The following is a 25003-nucleotide window of genomic DNA, read 5'->3' as shown; positions in this document are numbered from 1 at the left end:
AGAGTAAGCTATACTGAAGACTAATCTTTGCCTTATGGCCTCTGGGCACATAGATCTAAAAAATAAACTGTAAGGCGTAGACCAGTGAGACCCTGACTAGAGAGCCTGCAGGAGAATTCCAGGTAAAGATACAATTTTAGGACAGTCATCAAGTTACAATAATAAACAATGTGGAGGTCAGACTCCTTCACGGGATGCATCTCCCCTCTTAAATGCTGGTTAATCGGTCATCACAGTCTGCTAAATGCAGCAGTTATGACCTTGTTGACTCTTGTTTCAGACATGTCTTCACGGTGTCATTAATATATTTCTTTTCCTACAAGAGAGAGATTCAGAAGCTCTATGAAAACAAGTCATTCCTTTTCCTGGGCTGTGGCTGGACTGTGGATGACACCACTTTCCAAGCCCTTTTTCTGGAGGCTGTCAAGCACAAATCTGACTTAGAACATTTCATGCTGGTTCGGAGAGGAGATGTGGATGAGTTCAAGAAGCTTCGAGAAAACATGCTGGACAAAGGGATTAAGGTCATCTCCTATGGAAATGAATATGCTGACCTTCCAGAATATTTCAAGCGACTGACATGTGAGATCTCCACAAGGGGAAGGTCAGGTAAGATGCGTTTTGAGACTGAGAGGGGTCGGAGGGCAACCGCTCTTCAGCCTCTTATGTGTCTGTGGTGGGTAAAGTCATCGCCAAGATGAGGAATGTAATCCTAACCAGATTATGAAGGGAGATGGCGATTAGTCTTCAGATTAATCAGTGAAATGCAATTAGAACTTAGATTTCAAAATAGAGAAGAATGATAACTCCCTTTCGGCTGAGGCCGTGAGGAAAGGAATACATTCACTACATGAATGTATTGGTGAGAAGGTAAAGTTAGTACATCTTTTCTGAAGGGGAAATTTGGAATATGTTCAGAAGTTTAAAACCTTTGACCCAGAAGTCCCACTTGATACAATTTATCTTAGGAGAAGTTTCTCCTAAGGAGATCACCGGACACTTGCACAATTATACGACACAAAGATACAAATGTAGGGATGTAATCAGTGTTGTAGATAAATGGCAAAAATTGGAAGCAATCTAAAATGTTCCAGAAAATGGGGAATTCTATAAATATACGGTTTATTAATTGATGAAATACATATGAAGCCATAAAAGAAAAAATGCTTTTACTGCCCAAAATAACGTCAGAGATATACTACTACTGTGAGTGACCAAAAAAAAAAAAAAAAAAAAAAGGTGGTAAAATGCCACCATGGTCAGTCCCTGGCATACAGAATTGTAGATATAGTCTATTTTTGTTTGTGTGCTTGTATGAGAAATATCTGTAATGAAGTTTACTAAATTAACTGTGGTTATCTCTATGCAGTAGGATTTAATGTGTTTTTTTTAATATTTTGTGTCTATGTTAGCATTTTCTATGATTATGCGTTGTCTTTATAAACAGAAAAAAAAAAAACCAACACACTTTGAGAATGCTATTTGGAAACTGTTATGGTGGAATTAAAGTCAGAGGTTAGGGGTACCACTCACTTGACATTTTACCTCCAGGTTCTAACAAGAAAGCCAAATGGGGATAAAAGGTTCAGTTTATTAATGGCTCCAGGCAAGTTCTCAGTTAGTCTACAAAATGCAAAACCTTTTGGTACAGCTAAATTGGAGAATGCTTTTTAAAATCTCAGTTTGAATAAAGCCAGGCCCCAGGTTATGGCCCTTCTGACTCACCCCGCAGTTGCAAAGGAACTTTCCTGCTGTATATAGAATATGTTCTTGAAAAGTCATGCACCAGTATGCATTTTCATTGTCAATCTGAATACACGTTAGGGAGCTTGTTAAGGTACAGGTAATTTAATAGATTAAATTGATCTATTAATTAATCTATTTATTTATTAATCTATTAGTAGATTAATAGATTGATTTAATTGTCCTATACCCAATAATCATTCCCAGGTTTCTCTTCTGAGTCAGATTGCTTCAAGTGGAATTCTCCTGTGATGAGAAATTCCACAAGCTCTTAGTATCCATGGCTGTGTTTTGATGGAACAAGATCTGTAAAAGGCATCACCATAACTGAACACTGAAAACTAGGTCTACCTTTTTTCCAGAAGACTTTTTTTAAAAACCCTTAAAAAGACAAATCTTCTGGTTTATCTCTTTTGTGGAAACAATTTGCTGTTCTTTCTTGTGGGTATGTTTTCTGCTGTCCTGCAGTGTTCCATATTCTTCTGCTGTGTGCCCACACATAGGACTCTCAGTAGGCTTTTCCACGGGGCAAGGAGTACATAGCCAAGCTCTACTTATTTCTTTTGATCTGCGTTCTGAGATATTCCACCCGGGGAAGATGCTAGGGTGGAAAAGAACAAAATCCTGCTGGACAGCTGTTCCTCTTACACCGTGTCTTTTCTTGACAAAAATCATCAGAAGTACTGTGGAACAGCACAGACTCTTTCATTAGCTGCATGGGCTTCCTGACAGAGCAGCTCTCCTCAAAGTTATCACTCATTAAGGTATTGTGAATTGTTAAAAATCAAGGATTTTCAGTGTGGCCAGGGGCTTTATTAGAATGGTCACAGCTAAGTTTGTGATCTAAAATTTAGCAGAGCAGTTTTAGGTTAAAAACAGTTTTTTGTCTGGAGACAGGTCAAGCTTACCTTCCATCCGTGGCTATGTTTTGAGTCTCTATAGATAAATACCGATGAGAGGTCCGAGGTTTGCTGATGGTTTTTTTTTTTAACCCTGACCTCTTGCTGTGTGCCTGGCATTGTGCTGTGTACTTGCTTATGCATAGTGAGAATTACTTGGGTTCAAAAGATTCTGTAGGATCCCAGTACATTTATTTCAGAAAAACCAAGTAATGGGGAAAAGAAAATAATTTTTATAATTCATTCCTGTAACAGCAGTTACTTTGGTATATTTCATGTAAGTTTTCCTTGTGCATTTCTTCATGGCTGTAAACAAAGTAAACATACACTCCTGGTACTTTTTTTTTTTTTTTTTTTAATTATTTTTGACTGTGTTGGGTCTTTGTTGCTGCATATGGGCTTTCTCCAGTTGTGGCGAGCAGGGGCTACTCTTCTTTGCAGTGCGTGGGCTTCTCATTGTGGTGGCTTCTCTTGTCGCAGAGCATGGGCTCTAGGAACGTGGGCTTCAGTAGTTGCAGCACACAGGCTCAGTAGTTGTGGCTCGTGGGCTCTAGAGCACAGGCTCAGTAGTTGTGGCGCATGGGCTTAGTTGCTCCGTGGCATGTGGGATCTTCCCGGACCAGGGCTCGAACCCATGTCCCCTGCATTGGCGGGCGGATTCTTAACCACTGCGCCACCAGGGAAGCCCCCTGGTACTTTATTTTATTCAGTGATACATCATACATTTTCCCACATGGCTGCAGTCTTCATAACCAGTATTTTTTTTTTAGATTTTTTTTTCATATGGACCATTTTTTTTAATTTAATTTAAAATGTAACCTTTATTTATTTATTTTGAATTTTATTTATTTTTTCTACAGCAGGTTCTTATTAGTTATCTATTTTATACATATTAGTGTAGCTGTGTCAATCCCAATCTCCCAATTCATCCCACCACCACCACCCCGCCCCCCGTCGCTTTCCCCTCTTGGTGTCCATACGTTTGTTCTCTACATCTGTGTGTCTATTTCTGCCCTGAAAACTGGTTCATCTGTAACCATTTTTCTAGGTTCCACTCCTTTGCTTTGCAAAAGCTTTTAAGTTTCATTAGGTCCCATTTATTTTTGTTTTTATTTCCATTACTCTAGGAGCTGAATCAAAAAAGATCTTGCTGTGATTTATGTCAAAGAGTATTCTTCCTCTGTTTTCCTCTAAGAGTTTTATAGTGTCTGGTCTTACATTTCTGTGTCTCTATTTCTGCCTTGCAAACCGGTTCATCTGTACCATTTTTCTAGATTCCACATATATGCGTTAATATACAATATTTGTTTTCTCTTTCTGACTTACTTCACTCTGTATGACAGGTCCATTCACGTCTCTACAATTGACCCAATTTTGTTCGTTTTTGTGGCTGAGTAATATTCCACTGTGTATATGTACCACATCTTCTTTATCCGTTCGTCTGTCGATGGGCATTTAGGTTGCTTCCATGACCTGGCTATTGTAAATAGTGCTGCAGTGAACATTGGAGTGCACGTATCTTTTTGAATTAGTGTTTTTGCTGGGTATATGCCCAGTAGTGAGATTGCTGGGTCATATGGTAATTCTATTTTTAGTTTTTTAAGTCTGGTCTTACATTTAGGTCTCTAATCCATTTTGAGTTTATTTTTGTGTATGGTGTTAGGGAGTGTTCTAATTTCATTCCTTTACATGTAGCTGTCCAGGTTTCCCAGCACCACTTATTGAAGAGACTGTCTTTTCTCCATTGTATATCCTTAACTCCCTTGTCATAGATTAGTTAACCATAGGTGCGTGGGTTTATCTCTGGGCTTTCTATCCTGTTCCATTGATCTATATTTCTGTTTTTGTGCCAGTACCATATTGTCTTGATTACCATAGCTTTGTAGTATAGCCTGAAGTCAGGGAGTCTGATTCCTCCAGCTCTTTTTTTTTCCCTCAAGACTGCTTTGGCTATTCGGGGTCTTTTCTGTCTCCATACACATTTTAAGATTTTTTTGTTCTGGTTCTGTAAAAAATGCCCATAACCAGTGTTTTTAATGACTGTTATGATCCAGTGTGGATGTCACAGTTACCTAATTATTCCCCTGTTAGGCAGTGTCTAGTTTTTTCTATTGTAAGCACTGTTGCATTGAATGGTATATTCATCACTACAGTTTTTCCTTTTGCCAGTAGGATGGGTTCTCAGTATAATTACTAGGTCAAAGGGCATGAACATTTTAGTCGTTGATAAATATTGCTAAAGTGCTTTCCAAGAGAGGAATACCAGTTTGTGTGTTCGGGTGCTGTCTTTTGTTTATATTCTAATTGGCCATTCTTTCCTCCCGTGTGTTCAGATTTAAACCTCTTCCTATACGTTATCTATCCCAGTGCTGTCCAGTAGAATTTTCTGCAATGATAGAAATATTCTGTAATCTTCTCTGTCCAGTACTGTAACCACAAGCCACATGTGGCCATTGAGCATTTGAAGTGTGGTTAGTGTGACTGAGGAACAGAATTTTTTTTTTTTTTTTTTTTCTCCTGGCCGCACCACTCGGCTTGCGGGATTTTAGTCCCCCACCCAGGGACTGAACCCAGGCCCCTGCAGTGGAAGCTTGGAGTCCTAACCACTGGACCACCAGGGAGTTCCCTGAGGAACAGAATTTTTGATTTCATTTAAAACTAAACAGCACATGTAGCCAATGGGACAGCACAGCTCTAAACCCATTTTATACCATGGGCGTGTCTGCTACTTTTCACTCTTCTACTTGGTTGAATTTGCCCCCTTGCACACTGCTTCCCGACCCCAGCTGGAGTAGGTTTTTCTACCTAAACTTGACCTTCTGGACTAGTTAGGGACAGCAAGCACACTTGTTTTTTTTCACAAGTAATGTCTGTGTACTCAGGGACCTCACTGCTTCCCTGTTGTTTAATACAACAGTGTGAAGACTAACTGGTTTACTCTCCTGCCTGATGTGTGCATTCCTAAATAATGTCATCCTTCTTAGTCAGACCATGTACTTTCATCTCACTTTAGTTGGTTGCTTTTCTATTAATAGTTTAGCTTTTCAGCCAAATATCTGATACTGATGTATGTTCTGTTTAGCAGGGATGGTAAGAGAAGGACAGCTAAATGGCTCAGAAGGACAGCTAAATGGCTTATCGACAGCACACAGTGAAATGAGAGGTACACTGTTTCCTGTTCTACTGTATGTCAGTTTGTCAGCAGAAAATGCTTTCCCAGAACTTAGTTAAGACCTTGGAGAACCTCTCTTACCTGTTGAAGAGTCTATATTTTCCTACCAAGGCTGTTACAAGTTCCCTGGTATCTTGTGTCTCGTCTTCTGAAGGGTTAAGCTTGACTTAAATTTCTGCAGCTTTACATGTGTAAACCTGTTCTGTGAAACTTCACTTACTCTCTCCCTTCTCTCTCCACAGACTGTAGTACATGAGAGGGCTAGAGGAATCACCACCATTAGACCAAGCTGTAAGGGCCTACTGTGGACAGTGTTTAACAAGTAAACTCACAAGAACCCAAAACAGCTCCTAGGAAGTACCAGAACGCAGAGGTTGAAGGCCGGGGTTAGTGGGTGGGTGTTGCAGCTTACCCCTTCGTGCCGTGCTGGCTGGTTCCTGATCCTCTGCGGCCTGTTCCAGTTCAATACCCAAGTGACAAGGGACCCGGAAGTCGCCCCGCCCCACCCCCAGGCTGGACAGGCCTGTGTCCACACAGCAGATCCACGGGACATCTCTACCGACCGTGGCCACAGCTCTGCATGAAGGACTCGGGATCTAGATGCCACGGGATCGCCGCGGCCCTTGTTGCAGTTTTGTACGCTATACTTGGTTTTTCAATTAAGCTTAATGGCTTTTTTAAAACATGGCTTGAAGCTCTAGTTTTCTAGATCTTTTACGGTGTACAGTCTTTTACATAATTGAGCCGTATTAAAAGCTTGTTCATTTACTTCCCAGGGCCCCAGCTCTACTTTGAGTCACTTTAGAAAACTCCTAACCTGCAAAGATATAAGCCGAATTTAAATTTTAAAAGTTCTCTTCTTTCACCTTGGGGGAAGGTGATCTCATTCTTGGGACAACTACTTATTTTTACCTGATTCCCTAGCATTATCAATTCCTGTTTCCCTTCTTACCATAAATCCTAGAACTACAGTTAGTGTGATGTAGGATTTTAGTTTTGAATCCTCCTGTAAAATAACTCCAAGACCTAAAAGGCAATTTATTTATGAAATTTATTTTCTTATATAAATTATGTATTTCTCTGGGCAGACAGCCTTCACCTTATTGCACTAATAGCACATCTGTAATACCAAGCTACAGGACAAGTCTTAACAAGGTCTGTATTCAACGTAGCACTTGTCTACCAGGCACTGTAGAGGAGGACGAGGAAGAGCCAGGAACCATCCCAGGTGAAGGGGGAGGGGGCAGTGTGTCTCCCCTTCTGACAGTTGGTTTTCTCCTGGGAAGGGGAACATGCAAAGTTATGTCTGGATTCTGGAAGTGGGAGATCTTGGAGGCTGAGAAGCCCAGTGCAGCACTGCAGCTCGGCTCCCTTCATCTCTGAGGGAAGCAGGGACTCCTCTTTGACTCATCTGTAACACATCACTGTGGCCTAGCTGATGCTTTGGGGAAACGGGGCCAGGGATCATCCTGGAATCAGCAGCAATTAAGAACAGGCCATACACTGCCACAATGTGGGGGTGTCGTCCTGGCCCCAGGGACCTGAAAGCTGTGTATCCTAGGGGGAGGTGCCACTCAAGACCCAGAGCTGGCTCTGGAAGTCTCTTTATCTAATGGAGCTGGGGATTATGCTCAGACGTCCCCATGACCACACTTAACTAGCAAAGCTCTGGTGCTGGATCTTCTAACCATTGGTCAAAGCTGTAATGAGACCGAGTTTGTAGGCAGAGTGAAGGGATGCCTGAGTGAGTAGGAAGGGGGAGGAGCATGGGGCTGGGGGTGGGTAATGGGCAGTGACTGTAACATGATTAGGCCCTCCTTGCAGAGGGAGGCTGGGCTGAACAGGGAGTGAGGTTAGGAGGGGCTGCAAGCCCCGGCCTGGAGCTCCCCTCACTCTGCCTTTGAACTACACTGAAGACAAGTTGCTCACATACTCTAAAGCACATTCTTGATACAGGGATGGGGGCTTTGGGGGGAAGCGGTGATTTGGTATTGGCCAAGAGCCACGTTAAGCCTTCATGAGGGCAGCCACCACGGCCTTGGCGTTGAGACTGCGTAGGTCACAGTAGGTCTGGCCGGTGCCCACAAAGACGATGGGTTTGCTTGTGATGTAGGTCATAGAAATAGCAGCTCCCACCTGAAGCAGAGAAAGGGGGTACCCAGTCAACTCCAGGCCACTCCTTTTCACCCCCTCAGCAACAGGAGGCTTTGGAGCCAGTGTGCCCTTAGAGCCTCTGCTCCCTTGTGAAGGATAGCCATTCCCCTCTCCCAGTCCCACTTTGCCCTGTGTCGTCCATATTTACCTTGTCATCGATGGTATCAAATTTGGTAAGGACAATGCCATCAATGAGCCGAGGTGTCTGGGCCATAGAATGGTCAGCCAAGGCTCTGTTGAACTTGACCTGGAAAGGAGGAACATGACATAAGTATAAGATGCACCTAAAGTGGCCAAAGCTGAGGCTGGAAAGAGAACCAAGCCCTAGCCCTCACCAGCTGGTCCACGGCTTCATTGCCTACTAAGGCCTCCCCCACAAACAGCACCAAGTCGGGTGTGTTGACAGTAATGAGCTTGGCCAGGGCAGTCATCAGAGGGGCATTGTCCTGCATGCGGCCAGCTGTGTCCACCAGCACCACATCAAAGCCTTGGTTACGTGCTAGAGAGGAAAAAAGTGGTCAAGTCAAAACTCCTGGACTGTCACGTTTCCAGCTTTCCTCTCAGGAAGTCCCAAACTGGCCATATTAGAAGTCTACCTGTCTATTTCCTTAGGTTACAAGGTAGTATAAGAAAAAATTCCCATACTCAGCCATCAAGCATATTTAGGAAAAGGATGGCGGTAGGATAAAGGTGACCAAATAAAGATAAACAAATATACTAGGTTTGCCTGCAACTACACTTGTTACCCCAAAGCAGAGCACGTCATGTCACTAATCCTGACCCGTTACTGTGCAGAAAGTTGGTGGTAGGGTAACCCTGGTCCTCTGCAAGTTCCAAGAGAACCCAAGGAGAAAAGCGGCCCAGACAAGCCCCCCAGCTTTCTGTGCACTGTACCAAAGGCAATGGCTTCCATGGCGATGCCAGCAGCATCCTTGCCGTAGCCCCTCTCAAACAACTGCACCATGGCGCGGCCACCGTGATTCTCGGGGGGGTGCAGGGCGCGCAAACGCCGGGTGTGTGTCCGCAGCTGCTCCACAGCCCCAGCACGGAATGTATCACAGGCAGCAATGAGGACACTGAAGCCATTCTCTAACAGCCAGAAGGAAATCTGCAAAAGAGGCAAAGAAAACTGTCACCTAGACCCAGAGGTGCCAGGAAAGGCAGAGTGAAGAAATGATGTCAGAGACGGGCTGCGGAGCTGCACCGACCTTGGCAAGGTTAGTAGACTTCCCCACGCCATTCACACCACAGAAGGTGACCACGTAAGGGCGCTGATGACGCTGGGCGTCCATGATATCCCGGAGCATGTCCACACGGCGCTGTGGCTGCAGAATCTGCACCAGGGACTCTTGGAGAGCTAGCTTTACGGTGGAAGTCACCGCTGAGGTTGGGGGAGAGGTATATCCGTGAAGCCCAAGTAATGTGCTCCAGGAATGCCCGGCCCCTTTCTGAGCTAAGGGAACTATGAGCCTGCCCAGGAATCCTAAGCACTTTACAAGTATTAGTTCACTGAAATCCTCCTAATTTAGAGATCATCAACACCCAAAGTCTAAGTAAGTTACGAAATAGAAATTTAGATGTTATGGGATTTGTCAAAAGTCACGCACCTAGTAAGGACGGAGGTGGACGCAGTGGCCTCCTGGGGTGCGAGATGCCCACCCAAACACTTCCAGGTCCAGGGAGATACTTACTGCTGAACGTCCCCATCACCTTCCCTTCCAGCTTGTTCGCAACAGATTCACAAAGTTGGACTGCAATGTCTGCTGCCACGTTCTTAGCTGAGAAGAGGGGGACAGGCGTGGTATGAGTGCTCCAGCAGCAGTGAACAACCCCTACGGTACAGCCATTCTGCCCCCCACCGTCCCTACCCCAGAAACACGAGTCCACCCGTTCCTGACTCACCAATGAGATGGTCACGCATCTTGTCCAGCACAGATTCCATGTCTTCACGACTCAAGCTCTTGGAACCCACAAGGCCCTTCAGCATCCCAAACATGCCGCCCAGAGTCCCCTTGGTAGCACTGCAGGCACAGAAGGTTACAGATGCACATATGGCCAGCAGGCAGCAGTCAAGTCTCCTCGGTTCTGGAGCCACACCCACCAGCCACCACCTGGGATCCCCTACCTAGGTTTGGTGGAGTTTTGAGCGGCCCCTTCGTCATCTGAGCTGCTGCAGTCCAGATCCTGAAGCTGCCTCCCAGACCCAGTCCCTCGAATCTGGAGGGTATGGGGAAAGGAAGGAGATGGGATCAAGAACACGATGGGCTGTGGGGGGAAAAGCCTGGATTTACCCTGTCTACACTGCCCCACCTCTTCGATTCAGGAAGCTCCAAATGTAACTCACCCCTCGCTCCAAGAAATCAACAGTACTGCCCTCCTCATCTCTCCTTCCTCCCCCATTTCTTATTAACATTGGCCTTCACTCTGGCCCTGCTGCCTCTTACCAAGTTGATGTCCTCGGGCGGGGCCCCCTCGGGGGCCCCATTGGCGGTAGAAGCGCTATAGTCCAGGACTTCCTTGTTGACAGAGCCACCCAGTGCCCACACCCGGGGCGCTTTTTTGCCCTTCTCCTTGGGAGCATCTGACTTACTGGACTTGCTGCAAAGGGTTACAGCACAAAGGGTTCCGATGAAGAAGCAGGAGAGGAAACATCCGCCCCAGAGACAAGGACTCCCTCGCCCCCAACGTGTCTAGATAGGAGTACGTATGGCAAAAGCTGGAATGCTCACCTGGACTTCTCCATACCCCTCCCATGCTTCTGAATGAACTCTTCTCGCTTCCTGCGGATCAGTTCCTCTTTGGAAAGTTCTATCCCGTTCTCAGGCCCCACTGGGAGACCTGGCTTTTCTGCAGGGACTGCTTTGCTGGTAGCCAAAGGGCCATCAGAACCTGTCAAGGAGAAAACTCACTGGGGAAAAAAAGACCAAATTCCAGCAAAATAGACAAATGGGGAGAAGCCTTCCAAATCATTAAGACGAAACTAGGAACGAACATCTGGGGGGTCGCGAGGACCGGCGACGCTGGTGAGGGTGGTGGGACCCGAGCGGGGGAGGCAAACAATGACAAAGGGAAGGGCAGGGAACCACTCCAGCCCACCTTAACGAGTTCTCATGCCCCCAGGTGTCGAAGCTCAAACTCACCTTCCTTCTTGGCCCCCTTGTGTTTTTTGCTGTTCTTGGCTTTTTCCTTAGGCTTTTCACCCCGTGTCTCAATCATGGACCTCACAGGTTTCTTGGCCTTTTCAGAATCTTCAAATTTCTTCATGGTTGTGGGAGCACGGACCTTACTGCTCTCCTCTGCTTCACTAAAGAGAAAAGGGAACAGTCCAAATCCAGGAAAAGGGCCCTCACACCCAGAGAACAATCAGAACTGGGCAGCAAACTCAGGAGTGCCTTCCAATCCACAACATACTACCCTTCACCCACCCTCGGGAAGGAAGGAAGCTCAAGTCACAGAAACTGATTTTGGAGAGGGGAGGCCTCTCACCGAAGGAGCCGCAGAAAGTCATTCTGGAAATCAAAAGTGCCATTCAGTAGACTTAAGGCACTTTGCTGTTGGATCTCAGTGCGGTACTTGTCACGGAACAGCCGGTGCACGTCGTCTATCAACTTGTCTACGTACGTCAGTGTTAGGATCTTCTGAAAACCTACCTGTTTAGGGAAAGAAACAGAGCCAAGAGATCTGCTCACATGCCAGCCCAGAACAGAGGGAAGCCAACTCAGCCTAGGCCTTCAGAGACTGGCTCAGCCACCTGGCAGGTTTCCCTGACCTAGGAGCAGCCAAGCCCTCCGACTGGGCCCGAGAGCTTCTCCCCTTTCCCCCTCCACCCTCCGTGTCTTCTCAGTTACTTCACCATAAACACTGGGTGCAATTAATCGGGGTTTTCTGAATAATCAGGACTCCGTGGTGACTATAATCATTGCCCCTCTAAAATACCCCCACTTACCACAAACACCAGCTCAAACTGGTTGTCCAGTTTATACTTGAGCGTGAGTGCCTCATGGGTGAAGGAGTTGTTACCTCCCCTTTCCTGGAAAAAGAGTATGTCTCAGAGTTCAGACTGTCCCAACACCTAGAACTGGGCCTCTCCAGGATTGCCTTTGGAGAAGACCTAGACATTCCCCCAAACTCAAACCTGTCCCCAGGGCAAGAAGATTCAGGGGAGCTGCTCTTCAGCATTCCTCCTGCGAGAAAAGGAGACACCCAGCTTGGGGGAAAGGGGCAAAGAGATGGGAGGTGAGGACACGTGCGAGCCAGAAGGGAAGGAGTCCTCATCTCACATAAACAATCAGACTTACTAGCGGCTGTACACTATCTACAGTTCTTAAAGGACGTTTTTCCAGCCATTATCTCACCCGGCCTTCGAAACAACACAAAACCAAGCTGCTGGGGGCGAATGGAGGGAACAACGGTAAGTCTCAATAGACTACGGATTCCGGCCAGAATCCCAGAAAGAGGAGGGGGAGGGGACAGCGCAAAGTTGCGGGATGGTCTGATAGGGGCGGGAGAAAGAAGTGGAGTCACAGTTACGAGTGAGCGGCCGGTGTGCGGTGGGCCGACGGGCTGGGAGGGAGGCGCGGGATCAGTCGAGGGGGACTAGGGACCGGGTCAGGGGGACGAGACCGGAGTTCTGATCCCGCGGGGGCAGTACCTGCAGCAACACGGAACGAATCAACGCGTTAACTGGCCCGGTGCATGAGTCGCTCACGCCCTGGAAGCACCAGAGCACTAGCCCGCCTTTGGAGAAAATGGTGAAGAAGTCGAGCATGGCGGCAGCGGGAAAGGAGCCGGGGCCGGCGCCGGGAACTCAGGCCGCGATCGCCGCCGCTTCCTGCTGCGCCAAGCGCGGGACACGTCACACCAGCGGCCCCGGAAACCTGCTCAGCCGCACTTCCGCTCAGCGCAGTAGCCTGGGTCCCTCCGCAGCTCGGCCAGCGGGCGCGCAGGACTGACGTAGACGCCGGGCTCGCCAATGGCGGGTGGGGGCGGGCCTGGGTGGGGCTCTCAGGCCGTCAAGGGACAGTACGGCCGCCTATAGGGTGGAGGGGTGGGGCCCGGAGGGGTTGCTGGCCAATGGGCGCGCTCGAATGAACTGCCGGCGACGCGTAGCAGTGACGGCGGGCTGGGACCTTGCCGGGGTAGGGCGACCCGCTCCTAGCGGCCGAGAGCAGCAGGGCCATGCTTCGGAGGGCGCTGCGGCTCGGCTTGGGCCCGGGCCTCTTGGGCCGGGGGCTAGGCACGCACAGAGAAGGCTCTACACTGGGTAAAGCTGAGGGCAGCGGAGGGTATCGTGGTTCTGGGGTGTTCCCAGTGTCCAGCCATGTGACCTTCAGGACTCGAGGTCCCGGTCCGCGTTGGGAAGACAGTGGGTCCCTGGGAGCAGGAGGTAACCTTGCCTGCCGGAGCTTGTAGAGCCTGGACAGGGGTATGGATCCCAGGGTTGCCCTTCTCAGGTGACAAATCCCAGATCCTTCTGTGCCTGAGCTTGCCACCAGAATAGCAGCCAGGCTGATTCATTGGGGGCACAGAAGTGCATGAAGTCCTGCTCGCGTGCAGGACGCTGTGCTTAGTGTTGTGGCCGTGAAGGAGGAAAGAAGAGAAAGAGAGGATTCGATATATGTCCTTCAGGTGCCTGAAGTGTAGCTGGAGAGGGAAGGCTTTAGTAGACAGGTTCAAGACTGGAGAGAACCCAACTCGGAGGATACCCTGCACTGCCAGTGCCAGTAGCTAGTGTAATTGTAGCAGTACGTGGAACAGGTGGGAACGGAGATCAGCCTTGAAAGATGATGTTTACTGGCTCAAGGAAAGCATGAGTCCCAGGTTCTGGGGAACTGAGCAAAGGTTAGGAGGAGAAAAGTATTGTTCTTGTGCAAGGATTAGCAAAAGTCATCCAGATAGAGAGTTTGAGTAGTAGTATGAAATGTACTCTGGACAGGTAAGGTTAAGTTCAGATCAAAGAAAGATTCGAATGCTGAGAAGAGTTTGAACTTTGAATTGGAGACAGTGAGAGAAGACTTGGAGATCCGTGAGTTAGGTGTGAAAGACAAAAGGATTCATGTATGCAAGACATTTATTGAGCACTTAGGATGTGCCAGGTACTGTTCTAGACTGGAGATTCTATGGAGAAGGTAGACATCGTACAGCATGAAGCAATCACAGATAAACTCAAAGTTGCAAGTGTGTTGCATGCTGCAAAAGAGCAGTTCACAGAGCTATGAGATAGCGTGACAGGAGAACTTGGCATAGTCTAGGGGGTCAGGAAAGAAGGCATCCCTGAAAAAATGATAACTGAGCTGAGATCTAAAGGAAGCAAGGAGTTAACTGGGCAAAGAAGTGGGCACAGAGTTTCAAAGCAGGGAGAACACCTGTGTGGATCCCCTGTGGCGGGAATGAAGGGGCTGAGGCTGGAGGGTTCGGGGAGGACAGGGCAAACAGGAGCCAGATCATGTAGTGTCTCACAGGCCACGTGAAAGATTTTGGACTTTTATCTTTAGGATAATGGAAACCCACTGGAGGGTTTTAAGCAAGAGAGTGTGTGATTAAATTAGTGTTTAGAAAGGATCATTCTAGCCGTGATATAGAAAAGAAGTTGGGGGGTTGGACAAGAGGGAAATGAGTGGAAACAGGAACTTTTAACAGTCTAGGTGGGAGAGACATCGTGGTTTGGTCTAGGGCAGTGGTGGTAGAGATGGGGGAAAAGGGGGCAGATGATTGGGGAGATATTTAAGAGGCAACGTCATCAGGACTTGATAACAGACAACATGAATGAAGGTTTGCTGTTGGTGATGGATATCCAGGATAAGGTGCCACTCAGAGGTCCGTGCTTCAGAGGGCAGTGCGGCTCTAGGTGTGCCGGGACCTCTTGGTCCAGGAGCCTCGGCTCAGGGGAGAGAGAGGTCTGCACAGGAGAGAAATATGTGTAAGTCCCCTAGCCAATGGAGAGAATAGAGAGTGTCAGTTTTAGGAAGTTGAATCTTGCAGTGCTGGGTATAATGCACTCAAAGGAAGCGAGACTCTGGTGTAGAGAACATGAAGCCAAGCTGTGGAGTGCTTCTGGGTGCGAGCTGACCTCGTGAGAAGGAATGGCAGTGAGGACTGAAAACTCGGTGTTCAGTTTAGCTTTTCCTTTGCCCATCCTCTAACACACAACCCCCTCCACCTCCTGGAAAGGAGATGTATGGCCCTCTTTGACCATAACTGTATCCCACAGCCTGGGATGGAAAGGTGTCGGAGATTAAGAAGAAGATCCAGTCCATCCTTCCTGGAGGGGCCTGGAGTCCACTGTGTGACACCAGCCACCTGCCCCCCGAACACTCTGATGTGGTGATTGTTGGCGGTGGGGTGCTTGGCCTGTCTGTAGCCTATTGGCTGAAGAGGTTGGAGAAGCAGCAAGGTGCCATTCGGGTGCTGGTGGTGGAGCGGGACCACACGGTGAGGTCTGGGGTGGGACAGAGTCAGGAGTGGGGTGCAGACTCGTATTTTCTTAAGGACTCGAGGGGAGGGGAGGAGAGGAGAGGAAAGACCTCAGTGTTTGAAGGGCCAAAGGGCAGAGACTGTGCTTTGGCCCTTGTTGAGAAATAGCCCCATGTTTTTCCTCCCTCAAACCAGAGACCTTGCCAATAAGGTTTTTGCTTTTGGAAGCAAATTTCACAACGTTGTATGTCTTGAGATCTCAGAGGTCTGGCCTGCATTCAAGCTGTGGTTAACACAAACAGCTGTCACAACGCCCTTGTAGGTAACATTACTTCTGAGGTTTTTGCACTTTAATTGTTCCTGTTTACCACTGCCAGCTAGTCACGAATCTTGCTCCTTTGGCCACATCCCTCTGTTTTCCAGTTAGTAGAGCAAACGTCAGTCTCCTGCCTTGTACTTCCAGGCCATTACCGTTTTGTACGACGGCGCCCAGCCCTTTTTAGATGACTGAGCCTCTCTGCTCTGTGTATCTTCTAATAAGGATTTTAATAGCTATTGTCCTTGTTGGGCTGCTGGTTGACTTGCATATGGGTTTATGCAAGTTTAGATTATAAACTTGCAAGTGGGACTCCCCGTTAACTTTGGGTACGTGGGACTTCCCTGGCAGTCCAGTGGTTAAGACTCCGCACTTCCACTGCAGGTGGCCCAGGTTCCCATCCCTGGTCAGGGAACTAAGATCCCGCAAGCAGCAGTGCAGCCAAAAAAAAATTAACTTTGGGTATGTGACTCTCCCCCACCAGTACGGTATTCTCACGTGGAACGGCCCACGTCGCCTTCTCGTCTTTCCACAGTATTCCCAGGCCTCCACCGTGCTTTCCGTGGGTGGGATTCGTCAGCAGTTCTCGTTGCCTGAGAACATCCAGCTTTCCCTCTTTTCGGTCGAATTTCTCCGGAACATCAATGTACGTGCTGTGAGATTTGGGGGTGGGGTGGTGACCCCTCCTTTAGCCCAGAGAGGGGAGCAGCCCAGCTGGCTGAGCGAGCATGGGCAGCTAGGAGGTGGAACCCCCGGTTTTCTTCCCAGTGGCAGTGCCCGGAGAGAGCTTCCCGCTGGGTCGGGGCACCGAGCCCGGGGGCTGTGGTGAGAAAGCCAGGAAAGCTCTCCCTCCCTTCTTGAAGTCAGCTTCTTGGAGGAGCTTTTCCATTGCACACAGGAGTACCTGGCCGTGGTCGATGACCCTCCCCTGGACCTCCAGTTCAACCCCTCTGGTTACCTCTTTCTGGCTTCAGAGGAGGGGGCTACGATCATGGAAAACAACGTGAAAGTGCAGAGGTGGGCACCTGGCACGGCTGCCATCATGCTGCGTCTCAGCTGCCTGCATGCAGCGGGCTCTGACTCACTTCAGGAGCCGGGGTGACGGAGCCAATGAGACAGGCCCTGCTCCCTAGGAGCTCAGTGTGTCAGGAAGACGGACACAGGCAGACCTCTGAAGCCCTGGGCTAAGTGCTGTAACACAGACACAGACAAAGCGCTGCCGCGGTGGTTCCTAAATTCCCAGGTGATGAGAACTACCCAGGACACATCCCTCCTAATAATTCAGGCTCTCTGGGGAGGGGCCCACAAATCTACAAATGTTTTCTCTAAGGGCCGGAGAGCTAAGCTCGTAGGCTTTGCCGGCCATACCGGGACTCGTGTAAAAGGCCGTGGGTCTCATGACCAGTCAGTCAGGACTATCATCTGAGCCTGTGAGCTCTTCACTGGGCCCCAACGCCCCATCTGTCACCCTAGGCTCTAATCCCGGCCCGGGTTCACACCTCCTCACTGCTAGATTGCTCCCCAGCACCATGCCAGGGTCTCCTCCACCCTCCTCTTGTCCAGGCCGTCCTGCCCCCATATGGCTGGGCAGGCGGGCTGATCTCTGTGCCTGAGACCCTTCAGCAGAACCTTCTACGAGTTTCACTAGTGACATCAGGTCACATCCTAAATGCATTATGAGTATTAACTCGCTCAGAACATGCCGATTTTACATGTGGGAAAACTGAGGCCCCCAGAGCTAGTAAGTGGTGGCGCTGGGACTTGAACCAGGCAGTCTGGCTTGTGAGCGTGTCCTTTTAGCGCATACAATGCTGCCTTTGGGCATGAGGGTCCCAGAAGGAGACAGTTGTGCTGGTGAGCAGGATTGTTCTAGGAGGTGGACGGGAAGGCTGTCCTGGGCAGGAGTGGAGGGAACAGAGTGACCCGCCCTGTTGTGAAAGCACGAGGAACAGTTAGGGGGTGATAAGGTGTTTAGCGTGGCCAGAGGGAGGCTAGGGTGTCCTAAAGGAAAGGGGGGTCAGATGCTGAAGAGCCTTGACTAGGAGCTTGCTCTTTTCCAGGAAGCAAGGAGGATACGTGGGGAGTTGGGGGCAGACGAGTGACGTGAAGGAGGTGACTTGTGGAGCTGGGGCCCATACTTCTCCCCCCATACACATCCAGCACACATACGTAGACCCACACATTTCTCCAGGCAGGAAGGAGCCAAAGTTTGTCTGATGTCTCCAGAGCAGCTTCAGAAGAAGTTTCCCTGGATAAACACGGAGGGAGTGGCTTTGGCATCTTATGGTGAGGCTTGCTTGCAGGGGGTGTCAGGGGTTGAGGGGCACCTCAGGTTAGAAGTCTCAGCACCCCGCAGCCATGTCAAGGAGGAACGCTCCCCTCCTGGCTGGCAGGGCCTCCCCCGGGCCAGGCCGGCTCTCTGTCCTTCCGCAGGATCTGACTCTGGTGCAGTTGGTCAGTGTGACTCCCCAGCTTACGAGCCCTAAAGAAGAGTTAGGGGTGCAGGAGAGACAACAGGAGAGGAGGGTCCTAGCCCACCTTCACGCGTCCTCTTTCTCCTCACAGGGTTGGAGAACGAAGGTTGGTTTGACCCCTGGTGTCTGCTCCAGGGGCTTCGGCGAAAGGTCCAGTCCATGGGGGTCCTTTTCTGCCACGGAGAGGTGACACGTGAGTCTGTGGCCCCGTGTCCACTGCTTGTGACCTCTGCCCGCCAGGACGCCAGCCCAGACTGGGTCTTACCTTCATGCACAGGCTGAGCAAGGCCCGGGCTTGCTCAGGATAGGGGGTTCTCCCCTTGGGACTGGTCCTGAGCATCCTGACTCTGGCTCCTAACGGCATTTGTCCGTGACTCGTGATCTGCCTGAAGATTTTGCCCCCCTCCTGTCCTGTGCGGCCAAGTTCATCCCAGTTACCCTGTCTCTGTGCTTCAGTGTCTGTGGGAGACCTTCCAGCCTTCCAGCTTTCTTTCCTTAGGAAACCAGTGGAATCTCCATCTCCTTCCTCTTTGAGGCCTCAAGGGCTTATTTTCTTTCCTTTTTCCTGCAGGTTTCGTCTCTTCATCTAACCACATGGAGACCACCAGTGGGGAGAAGGTGACTTTGAGAAGGATCCATGAAGTCCATGTAAGTTCCCGGCCTAGGTGTCTCCTTTACCAGATGAGAAACGTAACGGCTGTCGTTTTGATCTTCTTCTACCCACTTCCAGTGTGGGTAAACTGAGGCTCAGGAAGAGCTGGACCGCTTCCTCCGCCCCCCTCTCTGGTGCCCATAGGTGAAGGTGGACCGCAGCCAGGAGTACCAGCCCGTGGAATGCGCCATAGTGGTCATTGCAGCGGGGGCCTGGTCTGGACAAATCGCAGAGCTGGCTGGCATTGGGAAGGGGCCGCCTGGCACTCTTCAGGGCACCAGGCTGCCTGTGGAGCCGAGGAAAAGGTGACTTGCCCAGGGCCGCAGCGGGGTGAGAGGAGAGTCGGGGAGGGGAGTTGCTGTTCTCGCCGCTTCTAACGCCGCTGGTCACGGCAGGTATGTGTACTTGTGGCACTGCCCCCAGGGACCAGGCCTGGAGGCTCCGCTTGTCGCAGACCCCAGCGGAGCCTATTTCCGCCGGGAAGGATTAGGCAACAACTACCTGGGCGGCTATAGCCCCACTGAGGTGAGCTCTGTGGGGTCGGGGTGCCGGGGAGAAGACAGAGACTGGGTATCGCTGAGCAGTCAGGCTTCTTTGGCGGGCCCAGTGCTGGTACTGATGTCACGGTCCCCTCTGGCTTTGACTTGGGGTCTCTTACCCCCATCCGCCACTTACCAAGCGGACAGATTAAAGAGGCCAGCGAGGCCTGGGTCTGCCTGTGCGTCCCGGGCAACGTAAGCCTTGTCCCCACCTCTGCCCCCAGGAGGAGGAACCAGACCCGGGGAACCTGGAAGTGGACCATGATTTCTTCCAGGAGAAGGTGTGGCCCCATCTGGCCCGGAGGGTACCAGCTTTTGAGACTCTAAAGGTAACTGGAAGGAGACAGATGACCCCGGAGCATCTGGGCCCGTCGGAGGGCCTGCCTGCTGCGTCGGTGCCTCCGCCTCCCAGGACCCGTCCCGCGAGCGCGGTCAGCGGTGGCAGAGGGTACCGTGCGCCGAGCCCAGCCGGGAGTGGGCGGGGCGGAGCGCGTGGCAGCCCGCCCGAGGCCCCGCGTCCTGTGCCCCGCAGGTTCGGCGCGCTTGGGCTGGCTACTACGACTACAACACCTTTGACCAGAATGGCGTGGTGGGCCCTCACCCCCTCGTCGTCAACATGTACTTTGCGACGGGCTTCAGTGGCCACGGGCTCCAGCAGGCCCCCGCCGTGGGCCGGGCTGTGGCAGAGGTGATGCTGGAAGGCCGCTTCCAGACCATCGACCTGAGCCCCTTCCTCTTCAGCCGCTTTTACTTGGGAGAGAAGGCCCAAGAGCACTGTATCATCTGAGCCTGTGAGCGCTTTGCTGGGCCCCGACGCCGCACCTGTCACCCTGGCTCCGAGCCTGGGCCACGCTCACGCCGCCTCGCTGCTTGATTGCTCTGCAGCACCGTGCCGGGCTCTCCTCCGCCCCCTCTTGTCCAGGCCGTCCTGCCCCCGTGTGGCTGGGCAGGCGGGCCGACCACTGCCTAGGTTCCCGGCTGACAGAGAACGATGGGGCGGGACCCCAGGACTGATCATGGCCCAGGCTGATGCCACCCACCAGGAGCCCAGCGGACAGAACACCTCAGGGGACCTGAGCACCGTGGCCCAGGACTGGCTCCTTCGTGGGACCGACCCAGAAAGACTGCCTCTGCCCCTCTCGGCAGAGCCCAGGCAGGGAGCATTCTGGGGCAGGCGCCTGGCCCAGGTCTGTGGACTTGTCTCTTTACCCTATTCATCGATCAATAAATGTGATTAACGCCTTCCTTTCAGTCTCCCGTCCCTTCCTCTTTTCACCTCACGTTACCCCACTTGCCTTTGATACCAGGCTGGGAGGAGCACAGGAGCATTCTTAAATCCTAGATGTTAGGCATCTGGTTTGCAAGTTAGTGCCTCCTTTTCCTGAGTTCCTGCAGGGGGCTGACTGTAGAGGGAAGGAAGGTGTTCCTTCATCAATTCAATATGTATTCAGTTCCAGCTCTCGCCAGGCCCAGGGCTGCATATGAGAGATATACCAGCAGGCAAAGCACGGCATGTGTTCTCACTGGAGAGTTCTCACCTCTGCCCGGCCCCTCGCCCCTAGGTCAGCTACAGCGCAGTCCCTGCGGTGCTGGGAGAAAGCACAGGACACAGACGCCTCACCCCAGCTGGGTGTTTCTCCCTGAAGCTTCCCAGGGAAGTTGACCTCTGAGCTGAACCTAAAGGATGAGCCGTTTAACACAGTGAACGCAGGGTGATCCCAGGCTGAGGGAAAAGCATATACAAAGGCCTGGGGCCAAGAATTAGCAAAATTCAAGGGACTCAAGTGGTGTGTCCCTGCTAGGTCATGGAGAGGTAGTGAGGGGCACAGCAGGGCCGGGGCCTGAAGAGCCAGCTGTGGAGCTTGGCGTTTTTTCTGTGCACAGGGGGCCACTGAAGGGCTTTCAATAGGGAAGCAATATGATCAGATTCTCCTTTTAGAAAAATCACCCTGCCTGCCTTGTGGAGAAGAGTATGATGCCAAAGCAGGAGGCCAGACAGCAGGCTGTCACTATAGTCCACGTGGCAGAGACAACCAGGCCTGCACCATCACGGCAAGAGGTGCGCGGACCCAAGAGGCAACAGTAGCAGCGAGAAACGGGGTCAAGTAAGACTCCAGGGTTCTGCCTTGGACAACGGGATGGATGTCATGCCTTTCGCAGAGATGAGCAAGCAGTGTGAGGGACAGAGTGGGATAGTTTGGGACATGTTGAGTTAAGGCTCTGCCTGCAGGACGTCTGGTAGAAATATCTAATAGGGGTCGGCTCACGGTGTGGCACTGAGGGGGATGTGGGCTGTAGGTAGAGATGTGGGCGTCAAGGAGAACGACGGCATCACCCTGGGAGGGGAGAAGAATAGGGGACTGGTGTGTGTGTGTGGGGGGGGGAGCTGGAGGGGCTCCCGCCACATTTAAGAGATGAGGATGCTGAAGAGGTGGCCAGAGGCAGGAGAAAAGCCCAGAAAGTGAGGTGTCTCCAGAGCCTGGGAGGAAGGGTCAGTGGTATAAACACACACATGAGGGCTGGATTCAGTACCAAGAGGGTCCGTGGGGACCTTACGGAGGGCAGACCCAGGGAGAAATGCACCCAGTGGGGTTGAGTGCGGATACTTGTTCAGAGGGAGAAGTGAGTGGGAGTAGAGACAGGCACTAGTAAAGTGCCCACTCCCTCCCAAAGTGGCCCGTGGGGAGAAGAATGAAACATAAAAGATGGAGGTGGACCTCCCGATCATCAGTTGGGTGAGGGAGGGAGAAGAGGGCAGATATGCTCCCAGGGAGGGAACAGTAGATGCCCAAGTTGCGGGGGTGAGGATGGGTGGGGAAGAACCAGGACTAGTTAGGTGAGCAAAAGAGGAAGAGCCACCTGAATGCGGAATGAACTCAATGAACTCACGCTGAAAGAGAGGAAGGAACTTGCCAGGGGCCAGGGGCCAGGATGAGGCTGGCTAAACCCAACATCCGTGTTAACCCTGTAAGGCAGCCTCCTTTGGTGCCCAGTATCCACTCACCCTTCCTTCAGCACAGACGCCCCTACCTACTGGTCCGGAGGAAAAAGGCCTTCATCTGGCTCCTCCACCAGAAGCTGCTTCCTCCAGGACAACAAACGCTGTGCTTGTTAGGAAGGCGGTAATGAACCCTCTGCACTCCCACAGGGCTTCATTCAGGCTACAGGACAGCACTTACCCTTGCACCTGTCTTCCCTGTGCAAGGGACACTGGGACCTAGCCTTCACCCCTGCCCCAGCACCGACCTTGGCTGTCCTATGCTCGTCCTATCCTTGGCTCTCAGTGTGTTTACCTGAGTTCCTCTTTGCTTCCACTGGAGCCAGATCGATCCCTGGCCTCAGGGAATTTTCACTCTAACAGAGAGGTAAGCTGCTTGAGCACAAGTTCCAAATACCTTAAGGTCCTAGAGGGGATTTCTGGGAAGAAGGTGGGAAGGGCAGGGTTAAGAAAAGATTTCCTGCATAAGCTGCAAAAATGACCCTTGTCAGAAGACAGGGGTTTCTGAAGAGCAGAGCTGGGCAAAGGGAGGACACCTTGGGTGGAGGGGACCTCAGACACCAGGCACAGGGCAGGGAAAACAGAGGTATACTCCATGCAGAGTAAAAGGAACCCTTTTACTCTAGCACCTGGGCACTAGGCTAGCTGTCTGACAGGCTTTATCTCAGCTACTCCTTCCCACAACACTAGGAACCAGATATCATAATTTCCAAGACGAAAGTGAACCTCGACGGGCCCCGCATTTCCCCAAGGTCTCACCTCTAACGTGATGCGCCCTGGATATGAACCCCAGCCATCTGACTCCCGAGCTCCCCCGGTACGGCCTTACACCACACTCCCTCCCAGGAGTAGCAGTAAGTCCTTTTGGCTGGCTGGTGAGAAAAGCAGGAAATCAGATTGAAAGGGGGATCATGCATCTTAGATCGGCCCTATTAAACCACCTCCACGCTCCAGCATTTCACCTGCACAGCAGCAGGCGTGTTTCCCAAACCGGCATGCGAGGAACACTGCTCAGGAAGATACTGACATTCCCCCTGGGGTGAAACAAGCTTGGGAAATGCCAGGTGCTATATCCCCGCCTGGGTGCTCCGCACTGCTCGTCAACATCCCGAGGACGCTAAGGAGTCCCTTCACTCTGTCTAAGCCAGGCCTCCTCGCCACCGTTTGCCCGTCACACTCGGCCAGGAGTCAGTGCCCGCAGAGCCGTGCCCGGCCGGCCGTGCGCTGGGCCATGACTTCAGGGGAGCGTGCCAGGCGCCCCGGCCCCGGGGGCTGCCCTCACGGCTGCCACGGCGCCGGCCTCTCCGCCTCACCCCTGACTGTGTGTGGCCATTGGAAAAGTCCGGCATCATCTTCCTCACTTGCCTAAAAAGAAAAAAGGTATAACGCTTCCCTGGCAAGGCGTCGAGAAGACTCAATGAATAAAGTAAGGGGTTTCTTTCCGTGTCCGCGACAGAGAACACAGCCGAGGCTGCAGGTTCTCCTGGTGGGTTTCGGCGATCTCGGGAGGAAAGACTCATCTCCAAGCTTCCGCCCGGTCCCTAGCTGCGCAGATGCCCACGAATCTCCCTGCGAGGCCGGGGAAGCGGGCGCGGAGGACCCGGCCGCCGCCCCCTCGGGTCGGGCTCGGGGCGCGGGAGCGGCGGGCGGAGGAGGAGCCGCGGGCCGGGAGCCTCCGCGCTTCCGGGGCAGCGGGCGGCCGGCTGCACTTCCCGTGGGCGAGCGGCCCGCCGGGCGCCGGAGCCCGCGCCCCGCACCGGCCGCACCGAGGCAGCGCCCCGCGCACCCAGGCGCAGGTGAGCTCTCGGGGAGGCGCGGGCGGAAGCGGGCGCTGCGGGGCCCCGCGGGCGGGGCGGGCAGGCGTCTGGGCCGGCAGGACTCCCGCGGGCAGTGGACCTCCGCGTTCGGCCCCGTTAGCGGCCCGGTCCCCGGTCCCGGACTTGCCCCTCCCTGCGGCACCTCTGGCCGGTTCACCGCCGTCCTCTCTGCGCCCCTTCACCTGGCCGCTCGTAGCACCCACAACGCGGAAACGGGTGAAAAGGCCCTCGGAGAGAGCTGTCACCTTCCCTGTCGCCAAGAAGCTCGTGCAAGGAGCCCTCCTTGAGCTTGAGGAGCCCGCGTGGTTCAGGTGGCTTCGGTCTTGAACTGTAGATTCTTTTTCTTCCAGGCTCTCGCCTCCTCCTCTGCTCTGTCGCAGCCTCTCTCTCTGCTCTTCTGATGGCCTTTGTGACAGTGTTTCAGCAAGAACAGGGCTTCTCTTAGGGTTACAGGCCTACGGAGCTATCCCTTCCGCAGTCATTTCACGAACCTCTACGGTGGGCTGGGCATCGTGTGACAGCACCGCACAGGACAGAGTCAGCCCTCGTCCTCTACCTGGGGACACTAGGAACCACACACACGCTGACAAGTGCAGCTAAGAGAGGGGAGGATGGAGTACACACTCCCCAAGCTGATTCATCTAACCCAGGGGCCACGGAGGGTCAGGAATGACCCATTGTCAGAGAAAGTCACATCTAGTTATTTTTAAAACCTTTTTTAAAAATGGAAATACAGGGCTTCCCTGGTGGCGCAGTGGTTGAGAGTCCGCCTGCCGATGCAGGGGACACGGGTTCGTGCCCCGGTCCGGGAAGATCCCACATGCCG

At 51.7% G+C, this 25003-nt stretch overlaps 4 protein-coding genes across 17 annotated transcripts in view; 3 read left to right on the top strand and 1 right to left on the bottom strand.

Annotated features, from left to right (window-relative positions):
- FAM118B (family with sequence similarity 118 member B) overlaps window positions 1-6582 on the top strand; it is a 53800-nt gene extending 47218 nt beyond the window's left edge. For 6 of the 9 annotated variants that reach the window (XR_003676347.2, XR_003676342.2, XR_003676344.2 and 3 more), the window contains 3 exons: window positions 324-609; window positions 2247-2507; window positions 5728-5805. Coding sequence is in view for 2 of the 9 variants with exons in the window: in XM_028477352.2 (XP_028333153.1) it covers window positions 324-609; window positions 5725-5805; window positions 6057-6070 (381 nt within the window). In the remaining 7 variants the exon portion in view is untranslated. Of the gene's footprint in view, window positions 1-323; window positions 610-2246; window positions 2508-5724; window positions 5806-6056 lie in introns of those variants that run through there. The other 3 variants (XR_003676343.2, XM_028477352.2, XM_028477353.2) reach the window with 3 other exon arrangements.
- A 264-nt stretch (window positions 6583-6846) lies between these two features.
- SRPRA (SRP receptor subunit alpha) lies at window positions 6847-12859 on the bottom strand. 2 transcript variants are annotated; one of them, XM_007124862.3, is made up of 14 exons: window positions 12620-12858; window positions 11915-11998; window positions 11455-11618; window positions 11109-11272; window positions 10698-10857; window positions 10413-10566; window positions 10094-10185; window positions 9871-9989; window positions 9660-9746; window positions 9177-9349; window positions 8863-9076; window positions 8304-8467; window positions 8117-8215; window positions 6847-7950 (listed from the first exon to the last, which is right to left on the bottom strand). In XM_007124862.3, exons 1-14 carry the CDS (start codon window positions 12734-12736, stop codon window positions 7822-7824), a joined length of 1920 nt encoding a protein of 639 aa, XP_007124924.2. In that variant the 5' UTR covers window positions 12737-12858; the 3' UTR covers window positions 6847-7821. The 2 variants fall into 2 exon arrangements, with proteins under 2 accessions (XP_007124924.2, XP_007124925.2); XM_007124863.4 differs by lacking the exon at window positions 11915-11998 and having other exon boundaries at window positions 12620-12859.
- A 184-nt stretch (window positions 12860-13043) lies between these two features.
- On the top strand, window positions 13044-20607 carry FOXRED1 (FAD dependent oxidoreductase domain containing 1). Of its 5 annotated transcripts, XM_028477350.2 has the most exons (12): window positions 13108-13231; window positions 15179-15399; window positions 16233-16343; window positions 16596-16714; window positions 17758-17809; window positions 17893-17983; window positions 18263-18364; window positions 18743-18819; window positions 18968-19128; window positions 19219-19348; window positions 19587-19691; window positions 19895-20607. In XM_028477350.2, exons 1-12 carry the CDS (start codon window positions 13147-13149, stop codon window positions 20147-20149), a joined length of 1509 nt encoding a protein of 502 aa, XP_028333151.1. In that variant the 5' UTR covers window positions 13108-13146; the 3' UTR covers window positions 20150-20607. The 5 variants fall into 5 exon arrangements, with proteins under 5 accessions (XP_007124739.1, XP_028333151.1, XP_054934642.1 ...); XM_007124677.3 differs by lacking the exon at window positions 17758-17809 and having other exon boundaries at window positions 13044-13231; window positions 17889-17983; XM_055078667.1 differs by lacking the exon at window positions 17758-17809 and having other exon boundaries at window positions 17871-17983.
- A 3477-nt stretch (window positions 20608-24084) lies between these two features.
- The window catches only part of TIRAP (TIR domain containing adaptor protein), an 18519-nt gene continuing 17600 nt past the window's right edge, over window positions 24085-25003 (top strand). Inside the window, exon 1 of the mRNA XM_024131349.3 lies at window positions 24085-24156. The gene's annotated coding sequence lies outside the window, so the exon portion shown is untranslated. The remainder of the gene's footprint in view (window positions 24157-25003) is intronic.

The sequence above is a fragment of the Physeter macrocephalus genome, chromosome 16 (genome assembly GCF_002837175.3).
Source record: "Physeter macrocephalus isolate SW-GA chromosome 16, ASM283717v5, whole genome shotgun sequence".
Taxonomy (NCBI): domain Eukaryota; kingdom Metazoa; phylum Chordata; class Mammalia; order Artiodactyla; family Physeteridae; genus Physeter; species Physeter macrocephalus.
Note: the sequence above shows the minus strand (reverse complement) of the source record. Positions and strands in the feature narration are given on the sequence as shown.